Source organism: Lutjanus erythropterus, chromosome 23 (assembly GCF_056507025.1).
Source record: "Lutjanus erythropterus isolate fLutEry1 chromosome 23, fLutEry1.hap2, whole genome shotgun sequence".
NCBI classification, from domain to species: Eukaryota; Metazoa; Chordata; class Actinopteri; order Lutjaniformes; family Lutjanidae; genus Lutjanus; species Lutjanus erythropterus.
Genome location: NC_139339.1, coordinates 17,555,704 through 17,570,680, shown reverse-complemented (window position 1 = coordinate 17,570,680; position 14,977 = coordinate 17,555,704). Strand labels below are relative to the sequence as shown.

The 14,977-nt window shown below is 39.1% G+C and overlaps 1 protein-coding gene across 1 annotated transcript in view; it reads left to right on the top strand.

The window, feature by feature from the left end:
• Positions 1-14,977, top strand: part of LOC146305961 (diacylglycerol kinase delta) — a 96,339-nt gene that overhangs the window by 61,518 nt on the left and 19,844 nt on the right. Inside the window, exons 4-15 of the mRNA XM_084711596.1 lie at positions 413-523; positions 759-839; positions 1,092-1,196; positions 2,405-2,537; positions 3,713-3,819; positions 4,404-4,529; positions 7,248-7,350; positions 8,580-8,739; positions 9,025-9,133; positions 10,380-10,519; positions 11,758-11,845; positions 13,145-13,236. Coding sequence (XP_084567722.1) covers positions 413-523; positions 759-839; positions 1,092-1,196; positions 2,405-2,537; positions 3,713-3,819; positions 4,404-4,529; positions 7,248-7,350; positions 8,580-8,739; positions 9,025-9,133; positions 10,380-10,519; positions 11,758-11,845; positions 13,145-13,236 — 1,355 coding nt within the window. The remainder of the gene's footprint in view (positions 1-412; positions 524-758; positions 840-1,091; positions 1,197-2,404; positions 2,538-3,712; positions 3,820-4,403; positions 4,530-7,247; positions 7,351-8,579; positions 8,740-9,024; positions 9,134-10,379; positions 10,520-11,757; positions 11,846-13,144; positions 13,237-14,977) is intronic.

Here is a 14,977-nt window from a genome sequence, read left to right as displayed (position 1 = left end):
TTTCTTAAAGGCCAGTTTAGTGTGATATTTTCTTCAGAGAGCACAGACAGCTTTACTTTAATTCAAACTACTAGGTAAGTGTTTGAAAAAGTATAATAAACTCTGGTTTCTTCCTTTAAGTCAGTGTCTCTGTTATTGTCTCTGATCTTGACAGATTCAGTCAACACCTCTGTGCTCGTCTGAGCAGCTTTGTCTGTTGTGTCTCACCAAAACAAAAAAAAAACAAACCGTCTTAGTGACACTATCCAAACTGATCTCCTTCTGTTTATGTGTGAACTCCAGGAAGAATAGCTGTCACTTCAGTTATTCAGAGGATCTGGAGGCACTAACGTCTGCTTTTTTTTTTTTTGTCCCCCCCCTCCTCCAATCTCTCTTGTCCTCTCTCTTTTTTTCTGACTCTGTCTCACCACAGAAAAGTGTGAAGGAGGGGATCCTGTTAAAGCAGACCAGCTCCTTCCAGAGATGGAAGAGGAGGTACTTCAAACTCAGAGGGAGGACCCTCTACTATGCCAAAGACTGCAAGGTACAAGAGTGTGTGGAACAGCCAGCAGCTGCTTTAAATCATCAAATTGTTTTGGGAATTTGTCAGAATTTAAAATGCAGCTCAGTGAGCTGTGAAACCATAATTACGCCCGAGTTTGTACCACAGCTATTACACACAGCTAGAACTAATTTATGATGATACATGACGAAAAGGTGTGATTAAACGTGCAATAGCGCAAACTGATGTTTGTGTTGTTTGTCTTTCTTCCCATCAGTCTCTGATTTTTGATGAAGTGGACCTATCAGACGCCAGTGTGGCCGAGACCAGCACCAAAAACATCAACAACAGCTTCACGGTGAGCAACGAGTCTGGTCTCAAAATGTCATAAATGTTGATTAAAACATGTCAAAACTGCGTTTGTTTTTTAATGGCGAATTTTGACAATATGTATTTTTTCAGCTTTAAATGCCTTTAAATGCCTTATTTCAGAGACACGTTTTTGGTCACGTTAGCACCATAAGTCTGTGTAGGGCAACACTGATCCATCACTTTAGTCCAGACTGAAATTCAGTTCAACTCTGTGTTTTTTTTTCTCCCTCTTTCTCAGGTGATCACTCCATTTCGCAAACTAATGTTATGTGCCGAGAGCAGGAAGGAAATGGAGGACTGGATCGGTGCTCTCAAATCCGTCCAAAAATGGGAGACCTATGAGGTTAGTGCCTTTTCATCTCTCCAGCAGCCTCTTTTATATTCTATCATTATTTATTCTGCTGGCTCGGAATATCGGAAATTTGCCAAACTGACTCTGTGATAAATGCTACTCATGATGAGTGTGTAATCTATTTTGATGAGAACAGACTTCACACCTCACTCCTTAATTTTTCTTCCATCTATATCGTTGCTCTACTTTCTTGGAGGAAAATTCTCTCCTTCTTCTTCTTCTCCTCTCTCCTCCACCCGTCTGTCCTTCACTCTCACTTATCTGCTTTTCATTTGAGCTCTTTGCCAGCAGATTGATGTCCCTCATAAAATCAAACCCTCTGCTTTAATAGGCTATAAAGTGAGCTGAGGACTGTAGGCTGCTCTCCTCGCTGAGCTGAAATTCTCTCAGGTGTTTTGGCTTTCAGTGTTTCAATGCTTTAAATGTTCCTGTAGGGTTTTAATTTATGTCATTGTCATAAACCTCGATATTCCAGGTTCATATGTTTGCTGCAGGTAGCATCTTCTCCAAGTTAATCCTTATTTCAGATCCGACATTGTGATATCACCACAGTTATGAACACTTTCTGAAATGAAAGGAAGATTATTTTATACAGAAAGTTTGGTTTGACGGCGCCGCTTTCACTGTCTTGTCCTGACATCTTTAAAAAGGATAGTTCAGATTTTTTGAAGTCGGGTTGTATGAGGTGCTTAGACATAGTGCTGTCAGTGTATTACTTAGAGTAGATGGCAGTCGACACACCCCCAGTTTGGAGAAGTAGCAGGAGTTACAGAGTAGGAAGCTAAGCAAATTAAGTGTACACCATATCAAGAATGTTTCACCAGTTTACTTTGCCTTTTCTGACACGAAGCTGCCATTACCTCATACAACCCCACTTCAAAAAAAAATCTGGACTATCCCTTTAAGGTTCTGGGTAGTTCTTTCTCTATTCTTAAATGTCTCAATCCTGAGGCTACAAAATTTAATATGTACCGCTGATGTCATTATCTCATCCTTGTATCAGTGCGTCCTCTGGCTGTTTAGTTCAGCATGAAATTTAAAAAACCCGTCTCTCCGTCCTGCAGTATCTCTCCTCCTCCAGGCTAGTTTATTTCTGATGTGGTGCTCTGATGATTCTTGTTTGGTCCTTCTGTGTCTTCCACCTCTGAAGTCCGTCCAGTTTAACACAGTGCTCTGATGTTGTCCTGTCTTCTCCTCAGGCCAGCCAGTTCAACATGGAGCATTTCTCTGGGATGCACAACTGGTACGCCTGCTCGCACGCCAGACCGACCTTCTGCAACGTCTGCAGAGAGGCTCTGCCAGGCGTCACCTCCCACGGCCTGTCCTGTGAAGGTACACACACACACAAACGCACACACACACACTTGAAGACGCATTCCTGGAAAGATTTAAAGAACAAAGTAGTCTTTCACAGGCACTTTCTGTGCCCTCTTTATTGGGAGTCTTATCATGCTGGAAAAGCATTCAGAGCATGTGACTGTGACTGTGTAAAGAAAGTAGGTTTAGGCTCCTTATTACAGTGTGAGGCAGGTTTCATCATGCTGACACCATGGAAACAGTTCAGCAAAATCATTTCCTCACATTAGCAGCAAAAAAAAAAAAATAAAAAAATCTCAACACACACATTTTGTGTGTCAGTTTTCAGGTCACTTTCCAGTACACGTTGGTGGAAATTTAAATTTCTCTGCTCTGGTTCTTGATTTCTCATGTCTTTTTACTTTATTCCTTAAGATCCTAATCAGTGTTTGGGAGAAGTGAACTGCATGCAATTAATCTTGTTTAATTACATTTTGTAGTAGCTTGTCATTAGTTCAGCTACATTCATATTTGCATTGTGCATTTTTTTGTGTGGTCAACTGTCGAAACTAGAGAAAAAAAATAGGGGGCATAAAAGGAAAGAAATAATATCTTTTCCATTGCTTTTCTACTGACTGATGGTCAAACAAAACCAAAGCCGACTGTCCTTGAACTTTCCCATGGGTTATTGGGTAATTTTTTGTTTTTGCTTTTTTTGTTTGTTTATGTCACCCGTTACTTATCAGCCTGTTTACCTTTATTGTTCCAAACAGTTTGGAAACAATTGCAAACAATTTTCCCAGTCTTCTGTTGCCCTGTCCCATTTTCTGAAACACATTGCAGGCCTTCAATTCAGAATCAGGTGTATATTTCCTGTTTTTCTTGATAATTTACACACATTGACACCAACATTTGTGGAACTGGTGTTGTATTTTGTTTATCTTTTTTTGCAAAGTAGATTGCAGTGCTTTAGACTTCGGAATAGATATTTAAGCAACATCTCATTGTGACCATGAACCAGAGGTTTTTGATGGCAGCAGTACATGACAGAACATAAACGTCAGCTGATATTATGTTATTGTAGAAATACTTGTTATATACTTAATTTTTAAAGTTATACTGTCAACCAGTTCTGATACAGAACAAATAAAAATGTACATTTGAGTAGACTAGTAGACTCTAACATGACATTTATTATCTGTCTTCTGCAGTCTGTAAGTTCAAGGCTCATAAGCGATGTGCCGTTCGCTCCACCAACAACTGCAAATGGACCACACTGGCCTCCATAGGAAATGACATCATTGAGGATGAGGAAGGGGTGAGTGAACAGGCTTTGCATAGATATATATATGTACACGCTGCATCAGCCTTTGAAGGTTATGTCAGCATCGCCGCCTGTGCATGATCTACATGGAGTAGTTATAAAAAAACACTTTATTTCTTACTCCACACAAACATTTACGTCTGTTTACCTTTGCATGAATTTCTGTTACGAGTTTGTTGTGTTTGTACTGGTGATAGTTGCTCAACAAGATTCACAAAGGGGCCTGTTTTCCTTGACATCAAACATCATCTAAATTTTATCCAGATGTTTGTTCTTCTCTTTGTCCCAAGTGTTGACATTTCTGTACAGTTTATGCAGAAAGTGTCTGCTGGTTGACTTTCCGGGCAGATTTTTACGAAGCAACTGTGTTCATCTAAACCCTCCTACCACACAAAGAAATTGGATCTCTCTCCAACTCGTCCCTCCCAACAGCTGATGACAGTAGCATCATAAATTACTTTTTATTTAGTTTCTCATTTTCATCAGTGTAGAAATATCATATAATAAAAATTATTATTGACTGAAATTAACACTCTCATTCTCATATGTTTGAATTATTTATCTATGTTTGTTCCCAGGTGTTCATGCCCCACCAGTGGCTGGAAGGAAACCTGCCCGTCAGTGCCAAATGTGTGGTGTGTGACAAGAACTGTGGCAGCGTGCGGCGACTGCAGGACTGGCGCTGCCTCTGGTGCAAGGCCATTGTAAGTGGGATTGATGTGTGTCGTCCATCCTGTCAAAAAATGTTTTCATCAAACGTGTCAGTATTTATTTCGTCCCTCCGTAACAGTTGAGCTAGTTTGGTACCCAGAAGAGCCTCAGGTAAATTTCTCCTTTCCTGTTTCCTGTCAAGGAAAATAAAAAAGAAGAAAGAGACGTTACATCACGTAGTAGTTTGAGAACGCACATTTCTGCCATTTGTGTTTAAAGTATTGTAGTTAAAGGGGCGGGCATGGAAATTCCCATTATAACCCATAATATCTGTGTTGTCTCACATTTGGCAGATTTATAAAAATATTATCCAAAGATAATATTAAAACTTGTTATGAGACTCCAAACAGATTGTGTCTCTCTTCAACTAGCTGTACTTAATTATGTACTCGGCTTGTTTATGTTGAAAAGACAACCAAATTTAGGTAAAAGATGTGGCTGAGGAACCTAGAAAAGCGGCATAATTTATATGGTCACAGCTTAAGTTAGTTTACTAGTAAGCTATGATGATGAAGATTAGCTCCATTTTTCAGTCTCAGTTTGTATTTAGGACCTCACTGCTAGCTGGGAAATTATTTTTTTTAGTTTATAAAGTGAAAAGTTTTTACATGAATTTGAAATCAAACCCCATCATTAATGATTAAAAAGCACTGATATCCATGGTAATCGAGCCAGTGCCAGTCCAGTCGGTGAAGCTGTCCCAATTAATTATACTTCTGGTGGGAGGACGAAAAATGTCTGCAGTGAGCCAAAACTCTGATCTAAATTTCCCAAATTTTGGCTTCCAGCAGCTGTCTAAATGCAAAGCAGCTCCTTCAAAACAGCTATCCAGGATAATAAAAGAAGTCTGTCTTCAAAATAACAGGAGCAACATTTGTCACTTTAAAATAAAGAAAGAAAAAGAAAATGCTTTCATTTAAAACAGGGTCCAATAGATCTTTTGTTCCTAAATTGCGTGAAGACCATGTTGAAATGACATTTTCTTTTGTTTGTTCATCAAACAATCTGAAATGTTGATGTAAGCTCAGGAAATAGTACTCCCAAACCTCTTATTGTTCCCAACTTTCTCCCCTGCCCCTCAAAAATCCAAGGTCTGAGAAGTTCACTTTAGTCATCAGAGTAATGGGACGGCACTTAAGATGGCAGCACAGATCCCCCAGAGGGAGGAGGAGGAGGAGGAGGAGGAGGAGGAGGAGGAGGTGGTAGAGATGAGAAATGAAATGAAGCTGATGAATTTCTGTCAGCTCCAGGGTTAGCGAGTCTGACCTGATGCTCTGACCACCACGAGCGATATAAAGAGAATAATTTTCCTGTGCAGGGTCATTAACAGTGCTCAGTATCACCTGTAGTGCTGGGGTCGAAACTAGCCCTGCAAGGAAAACCCCACATAGGACCAACATTAACATTTGCATCCTGGTAAAAAAAAAAAAAAATTGACTTTTTGCTCATTTTCCACACCTTTAAAACTAAAGCTCAATATTTTATATGAGCAATAAATCAACTTGCTTGCTAATCTACTGCTGCCTTCAAATGGTATTTGTGAACTGGTAATGGACAACATGGGAAGCTGTGCATACAGTGTTGTGAACACGGAGCTTTAGAAAACTTCCAGTGAATAATGTTGTGAATACATATTAGTTGGCGTTCATATGGACGATCCCATTTGAAGGAACCATCCATCAGTCGTTTGCTAGCTACTTACATCTGATGGCTAATGTTACCAAAACAGTAGCTATCTAATAGCATAGCATAATAGCAGTTGTTAGCTAAGTTAAATTTGATAGCCATCTCAGCAAAACACTAGCTAACTCAAGGTTTGACTAGATATGTTGCTTTTACGGGTCCCCAGGCAACATCTTTCACCATTTTTTTAGAATATGGTTTTCTTTCCAACATAGACGAGCCTAGCATATAACTAACTAGTATCTAATCTACATCAGTCGTTAACTAGCAAATTAGCTTATGTTTTGCTATGAAATGCTAGCTAATCTACAGAGTAATCTACATCAATCATTAACTAGCTACATCTGATGGCTAATGTAATAGCAAAGTGCAAGCTAAATAGTTTTACAGTTTACATCAATCATTAGTTTGCAAGTTATGTTGCATTTTGCTATGTAATCTTAGGTTTTTGGTTTTCTTTTCAACATGGACAAACTTAGCACATAGCTTATCCAAAAAGAGGAAACAAGACGAAGAATAAGTTTACTGATGTACCAAGCTTGCTCATGTGTTATCGAAGCGCAGATAAATATAAAGACAATATAATGCAAGAAGCTGCATACAGGCTCTCAGTCTGTGCTGCTTGTCACAATATATTATTTTATTTTATTCTCCACAACCATTGGGTGACCTCCAGAAAAGATCTCGAGGGTCCTGACCCCCAGGTTGAGAACCACTGCTTGAAGACACAAACTCAAACATGAAAGTTACAGGGATTTACTCGGACACACAGTTCCACTTAGCAAAGGCTGAATTGCTTTTGAGTGTTTAGGGCAAATTAATCATCAGTGTACGCACACACACACACATACATACACACAGAAACACACAAAATGAATCAGAGTGGTATTTGTAAAGGTTATAGAACTGACATTTGGTGGGTTTCAGAGGGACGTAATGACCTTTCTGCTTCTACTGAAATATAGAATTACTATGGAGACCACTGACTCTGTGTGTGTGCGCGCGCATACGCCTGTGTGTGTTTGCAGGTCCACAACAGCTGTAAAGAACAAATGGGGAAGGTGTGTCCCTTGGGTCAATGTCGAGTGTCAATCATCCCTCCCACTGCACTTAACAGCATCGACTCAGATGGTGAGACACCTCGTACACACACACAAACACACACACACACATGTACAGGTTCCTTTGTACAGAGTGTTACATGTACGGTACAGAAGGTTCACAGTTCAGGAATGTCACCTTTCAGCTCCATTGGCAAGTTGTCAGTTCCAAGAAATTCCTTTTGATCCCCTTTATTTTAATTTAAAAAGAAAAAATCCATTTAAATGAACAGTTTAGATTTTTAGTGTGCTTGGACGAATTGGACAAATAGGACTGGCAATCACCACAGGCCCTGATATTATCATACTACTTAAGTCCAGATACGATTTCAGTGCAATTTCAAATATTACAATAACAAAATTGTGATTTGCTGTGATTTCAACTGCAAATTATGTCCCCAAAGGAAAACTTTTTTCAAAATAAGCTGACTTCACAAGAAAAAATCTAAACTGTGTAAAGTCACAAGAGGTTGAAACTTTACAGAACCAAATGGCAATTTTGTGAAAAGGAAAAATGTGTGAGAAAACACCATTATAATGAGGTGCTGTAGTGCTGCAGAGATGAAAGAAAACGTGTTTTGTTTGGTTCAGGCCTCAGTAAACATCACATCTTTTTTTTTCTGTGAACATGAAAATTATAATGCAAAACTGATGATTTCCACTAATCTTATTGTGTCACACAATCGCAATTTCAGTCAGAATAATCATAATATGACTTTTTTTTACCAAATTGTGCAGCCCTACTAAAAACTGAAACTAAGGGTGAAAAAAACATTTTAGTTAACTCAAATGAAATTTTGTGCTGGTTTACAGTTTGAACTATTAGTGAGTTGGTTTTTACATTCCTTCACGTTTCTGTTTTGAGCTTGTGCCCCCTGAGTAAGAAGTAAATATAGAGATGATGTGAGAGGAGCTTTCTAGCTCTAAACTACGTGAGACCGTGGAATAATACAGAGATTGGAGAATAAACATAAAAACATTGATAGATCTACTTGGCATCTGTATATTGATACAATATTGTGATGCAAAATTTCACAACTTTCTAGTTGTTTTCGTAATGAAAAGATTAATATTTGCAACATCTTAGGGCAGAATATGTATTATTAATACAAAATGTATCATTTTTTCAGAAATGGACAATTTTAATCAGCTTTCTCAACATGAACCGTGTGACTGCCAACATTTTGACTTGAATCTGAGAGCTAGAAATGTTTCCCAGTCGTTTTTCTTTTTAAATTCATTCATGATCCTTCCTCTCAGGCTTCTGGAAAGCCACCTCAGCATCGTGCACCAGTCCTCTCCTGGTCCTCGTCAACTCCAAGAGCGGCGACAACCAGGGGGTGAAATTCCTCCGCAAGTTCAAGCAGCTTCTCAACCCGGCTCAAGTCTTTGACCTGATGAACGGAGGACCAGAGCTCGGGTACTCGGGTTTTTCTTTCTGTGATTCAGTTTTAAATGTTGACAGTTAATTGAAACAAGTGAATAAGATAATATGTTGAAATGTCCAGTTACAAAACAAGCAGAAAAGTCTAAAATTTACTTGTTAACAGTGGGAGTTTCTAGTTCATCACGACTGACTTTATGCAAGTACTGATGCTGTAATTTTAACGTTATTTAACATAACATTTTGTGCTTTGCTTCCTCCTCTTTCTCTCCTCTTCCTCCTGTCCCATCCCACTCTCTCCTCCTCCTCTTCCTCCCTCAGCCTGCGCCTTTTCCAGAAGTTTGTGACGTTTCGTATCCTGGTGTGCGGAGGAGATGGCAGCGTGGGCTGGGTGCTCTCAGAGCTGGACAAACTCAACCTCCATAAACAGGTGAGGCAGAGGAGGAGGAGGAGGAACAGGAGAAGAAGGGGATGATGATATAATGTTGAAGGTGACTGTGGAGAACGCTGATGGGCAACAGAAAGCAGAAAGCTACCTCTTGCGCTAATGTTATATAATAGGACTGCAAGTAATGATGATGGCAAGATTAATCGATAATGAGTGATGATTTTCCAATTATTTTCTCTATTGATCAATTAATTGTTTGGTCCATAAAATGTGAAAAATGTTGGGGACTGTTACCCAAAGCCCAAGACAACATCCTCAAATGTCATGTTTGTCCACAACCCAAAGATATTTAGTTGATATTGATAGTAGTTAATTATAGAGATGTGAAGAAACCAGGAAATATTAACATTTAAGCATATTAAATCAGAGAATTTAGACTTTTTTCATCCAAAATGATAAATCAGTTATCAAAACAATATTTAATAGTTGACAACCAGTCATTGCAGCTTTAAAAAACATGATTAGAAATTAAACATTCTCCACCTGTGGTCACATTGTCTCAAAAATGAAAATGAATCTGAAAAAATGATATAGTGTTTGAAGATTTTGCAAAAGTTTGACCATACTGGGGCCCAAAGGAAGTAAATCAGAAAATAAAAGGAAAGGAAACGATAAAGAATGCCAGTGAAGGACATGGAAGGACAGGAAATGAGGGTGGCAGTGGGTGAAATTACCAATGATACACTGCTTATCTCAACTAATTAATTAATGTCACAGAATGAATCCCAAATTAATCAATGTTAGAGAACATGATTTTTAATTTAGTGTGTGATTCGGATATACAGTATAAGTGCTGTGTCAAATCAATTAGAGTAATGTCAGGTCACGTCAGACTAAACACATTAACCAGTTCAAGTCAGCGGTCAGGCAGCGTGATGGTTCTAATGTTCCAGTTATTATCAAAATCTTCATCTTCTTTTAGTGCATCAACTTGCTTCTGTTATGACCATCTGATATTCGTGTTTGTGTTACAGGATGTTGCAGTTTAAACGTTTTTTCTGTCCTTGAGTCAATCATCTCTACCCTGCACTGTATAATTATATATAAATCATCCACCGATTTGTGAAATTGATAAAATACAAATTATAAAATCATTTTTGCATGCTGTCTGCCTGATAGTAGCTGCAGACTCTGATTGAAAACTGGATTTTATAAACGTTTTTGCAGATGACATACTGATATACCTGCTGATTGTGCTGCTGAAAAGTGATTGTTTTTTTCTTTGCAGTGCCAGCTCGGCGTGCTGCCTCTGGGCACAGGTAATGACCTGGCTCGTGTCCTGGGCTGGGGAGGCCTCTGTGACGACGATGCTCAGCTGCTGCAGATCCTGGAGAAGCTGGAGAGAGCCACCACCAAGATGCTGGACCGGTAAGACCAGATATAGAGGGTATAGAGCAGTCAGCATGGTTAGCACTGTTTCTTTTCAACAAGATGCAATGTCCACCCAGGTTTGCACGTCATGTTTGCTTCATTGTCCTTTAGTTTTATGTCTTAATTCAGGAGGAATGAGACTGACTTCCTTCTAGCTACAGTCTAAACATCACTGAGTGTTTGCTTTTGTTCTGCAATGGAGGGGGGAACTGTCCCTAAAATAATTTGTTGGAGGAAATCCCAAGTGAACAAACTGAAGAACACCATGTCTAAATCTGATCCTCCTTAGGGTTGTCTATCTCTCAACAGCAGCAGACAGGAGCAAGCCATGAAGATAATTAGATAAAAGCACTTCAGGCTGTTTTTTTCTATTTATACCACCGGGAAAGGTTCATAAGCAGCATTAGACATAACTTGTAATGCCACAGAGCTGAACATGAAGCAGCATTAATGCATAATTGGCTGCTAATGGTTGAAGGTTTCCCAAACTTCAGGCGGAAAACAAACATATAAATTAATCAGTGGCTATTGTGTCTTTATTTTACTCAGACTACTAAGACTTATTTTCTTAAAGGGTGACTGCATCAACATTCTTTTCTGTGTTTTTCAAATAGAAACGCCTACTCAACAGTTAGCAAAAAGTTAAACTAACCAATCAAGACAGTGGTAGGCCAGCAACTCCTGTTTTCTGCAAGGTAAAATGTTTTTGTCAATGGAGTCTGGTGGATTTAAACTTGGTATAGACGGTTGCTTCAGTTTCCCACTGGAAAAGGCTGCCTGATGACAAAGTAAAGCAGTGAAAATATTATAAATGTAGTGTACACTTAAACAGATTTTTACATTTTTAGGTGTTCCTGTTTTTTAGGCAGCCTACACAGTCTTGAGAAATGGTCTAAACAGCATAATTATGTTTTTGGATCTAGATTTCTAATCATTATGGTCCTTTATTTTCACTTAATGAGAGGCTAAACTTTCATATAACATATGCATTTTTATTATTTCAAGCCAAATTTCTAGAGGTTGTAATGATTTCTTTGTTCTGAAGCTTAAACTATCCTTGGATTTGTTTTTATCTGATGTTTTTATCAGCTGTACCATCACAGATAGAAAAAGAACAAGAGGTCCGCAGGTTTCGATTCCCTGTCTCCTGTCCTCCTATCTTGATCTGATTAGGTGATAATAAAGTTTATTTTCTGGTGCTTGACATCTCACCGTGTGTGCGTGTGTCTGTTTAGATGGAGTGTGATGACATACGAGGTGCCCACCACCACTAAACGCACACCGATTGTGAAGGAAGACGACAGCCTTGATTCTCCTCTGCAGGTAAATTACTTTGTAGAATTACTTTTAGGGAGCAGTTTGCGTTTTGACAGATGGTTTCCATAAATTAGCCTCACAAAGCCCGATCTCACAAACTCCAAGAAATTATTTTGGAAAACATCCACTGAGAATCAAATTGAGCCTGGCAGCTGGAAGCCAAAGCAATCAGACCCGAACCACAGGGAGGGGTGTCGCTGTCGACGAAGGACTGAATTTAAGCTGAAAGTTGCCTCTGAACTCCCTTAGATAGTTGTTAAAGGGCATGTTGTAGTTTTTAAATTTTTAAATTACAGCATGATTGTGCACCTGCAGAGCCACTTTATTATCACAAATGTGTTCATTACTTTGGCAGATAATTGACCCTTCCTGAGGCCTTTTCTGCACCGTCCTCCAATACGCTTGTGTCCAGTGGAACCTCGGATAACTTTATATTATATTATGTACTATATGCTAAGCTTGTCTGTGTTGAAAAGAAAACCACATTTGAAGATCGTTAAAATATATTGCTGGGGGGACCTGTAAAAGCCACATATAGTGACATCTTAAAGTTCCCATGAAGTCAAAATCAATGTTTAAAGTGTTTTATCACATATGTATTGCACTATATGTCGCCTACACACTGGTATCTGGCCCAACAAAAAAGTTATTTTATAGATATTCTCTGGTATTTTTAATGGTATTTCTTCCAGGAAAACAATTAAAAACTGTATATGACTCATCCTGCACTCAACTAAAATTGAATCCATTGAAATGGTCAAGGACAATACATCCATTCACCAGACTGAACTGGGGTGGTTCTGGGGGCCTCACTGTACTAAAGAAAAAATTTGTAACTTTATTATTTTATTATCATTGTAAAACACTCTTTCAAACTGGACAGAAACAAAGTAAAACTCCAAAAAGCAAAATCATCTTGGTTCATCCAACGCTGGTTGTTTCGGCAAAATAAAACCTTAATTCACAGCATTATATGTGAAAATATTCTGGCTGTACCCTTCGCTTCTCTCCTGATATTTTCACATCTAATACGATGAATGAAGTATTTATATTTCAGCCAAATAACCAGAGTTGATGACTTTCTGAACAGCTGAGAGACGAACCAAGCTGGTTTTGGTGTGTTTTATTTGGTTTCTGGCGAGTTTGAATGGAGATGATGATGACGAAATTACTGTTTCTGTAAACGAAGTCTGGTGGAAACTGTCATACTGCTAAAAAGATGTAAAAAGAATCATTCCTATGTGAGGTTGTACTGGAGCATTTCAATGGAGGACAAAGTCTGAACTTTCTCTCTCTGTATCTCAGGTCCACATCACTCAGTATGCAGACTCCGTCGCCTCCCACCTCGCCAAGATCCTGGACTCGGACAAACACAGTGATGTCATTTCCTCTGCCAAGTACGTGCTACGAACGCTTCTGTAAAACAGGGACAGGAGAGAAAAGTAGAAAGGAAAGGAAGAGGCAGGTGGAGGATGAGAATAAAGATGGCGGGAGGAGAATAGAGATAATGAGAGTGTCTGGTCAATGAGTATTGATTTTGTTTGCTTTGGTCTCTCCCCTATGGACACACACACACACACATACACACACATAGAGAGAGAGAGAGAGAGAGGGGACAGTAAGTGCTGCCGGGCTGAAAGTGAAAGAGAGCGATGAATCAGTATTTAGGGGTCATCCTCAGTGCATTAGTACATTAGTAGTCTTCCTTTGGGAAGAGTCGAGCGGCCATTACAGAGCACTTTCCTCCACCGCTCTGTGTGCTGATGGTTGTGGAGACCTGCCGCACATTTAAAACACCTCTGGGACGTTAGGACACACTCAAAGTAGCTTTTATTGGAAACTTAACACCAGTGTTTTTTGGATAAAGACATTGTGCCTTCTCCTTTTTTGAAGTGTGTATTTTTGAAACCGCTCAGTGAGATTTTAGCAGGTGTTGGGAGTCAAGAGAAACACTCGACATAGAAATCAGCTCTTGCACACTTTCTAATGAATTTGGTGAGTTTGATTTCTGCTCTGAATTACTCACTTCTTAATATCTTTAAAGTGAAAAGAAAGATTGGTGAAGATAGAGGTCGTGTGAAAGTAGCATCAAGTTTCAGGCTGTTTTTGGAGTTTATGTCATATATAGACCTGTTTATTTTAAGTGTGTTGTTTTTGTATTATTAGTTTTTCCAGGTTTGAAACCCAGTAAATGATCTGACACTGAACATTTTTTACAGTTTACAAACCAAAACAAAAAGGATTCAAAGGCTTTATTGTCATATGCAAAAATAGACACCTCATCAGTGCAATAAAATTCTTAGCTCACTATGTCACTCTCTGGTGCCGTCAATTATCTATTTACAAATTCACTGAAAAACTTAAGTTTGATAAATTAAAAAGAGAACAAGACAGAAAAAGAAACAAGAGCACAATGACAGAGGTAGACGAGATGGTAAACAATATGAGAAAAGTATGACAAACAGCATGTGTACTATAAAGAGTATAAGAAGTCTGTGCAGAAGATGACCGAGGAAGACAACTTGGTAAACAGTTCAAACTTTTCTAACAACCTGCTGCCTACAGCTGTTGAGAAATGATTGATTCATTTCCACTTGACCAGATGATATTCAGCAGCACTTTGTAAACACAGAAAACCTCAATAAATGCCGCCTGCAGTATCAGTCTGCTGTAATACATCTGTAATATTCGGGTTTTAATTGAAAATAAAACCTGCCGACAAGAGGACAAGACTCCTGATAGAGGAGGAACTTGTTTTTCTGCGGCGATATTCATTTTCCAGGATCCAATATTTGCTGAATGCACGAGGACCGTGTGAGTTTGGAGAAACCTCCCTGCTGAGTCATACAGCAGTAATGTAACAGCTGTGAGTAAATAGTGACTGTGTGGAGGCGACGTAGCTGACAGGCAGGTGGGCGGCCATAAAACAAGAGTGTGTGTGTGTGTGTGTGTGTGTGTGTGTGTGTGTGTGTGTGTGTGTGTGTGTGTGTGTGTGTGTGTATAATCTCCAAACACAGTGACTGCACAGTGAATCACCAAATCTGAAACGTGTTCACCTGCTAATTTGTTTGATTTTTGCCATTAATCATGTTAACCTTCGCCCCCCCCCCCTCTCCTCTCCTCTCCTCTCCTCTCCTC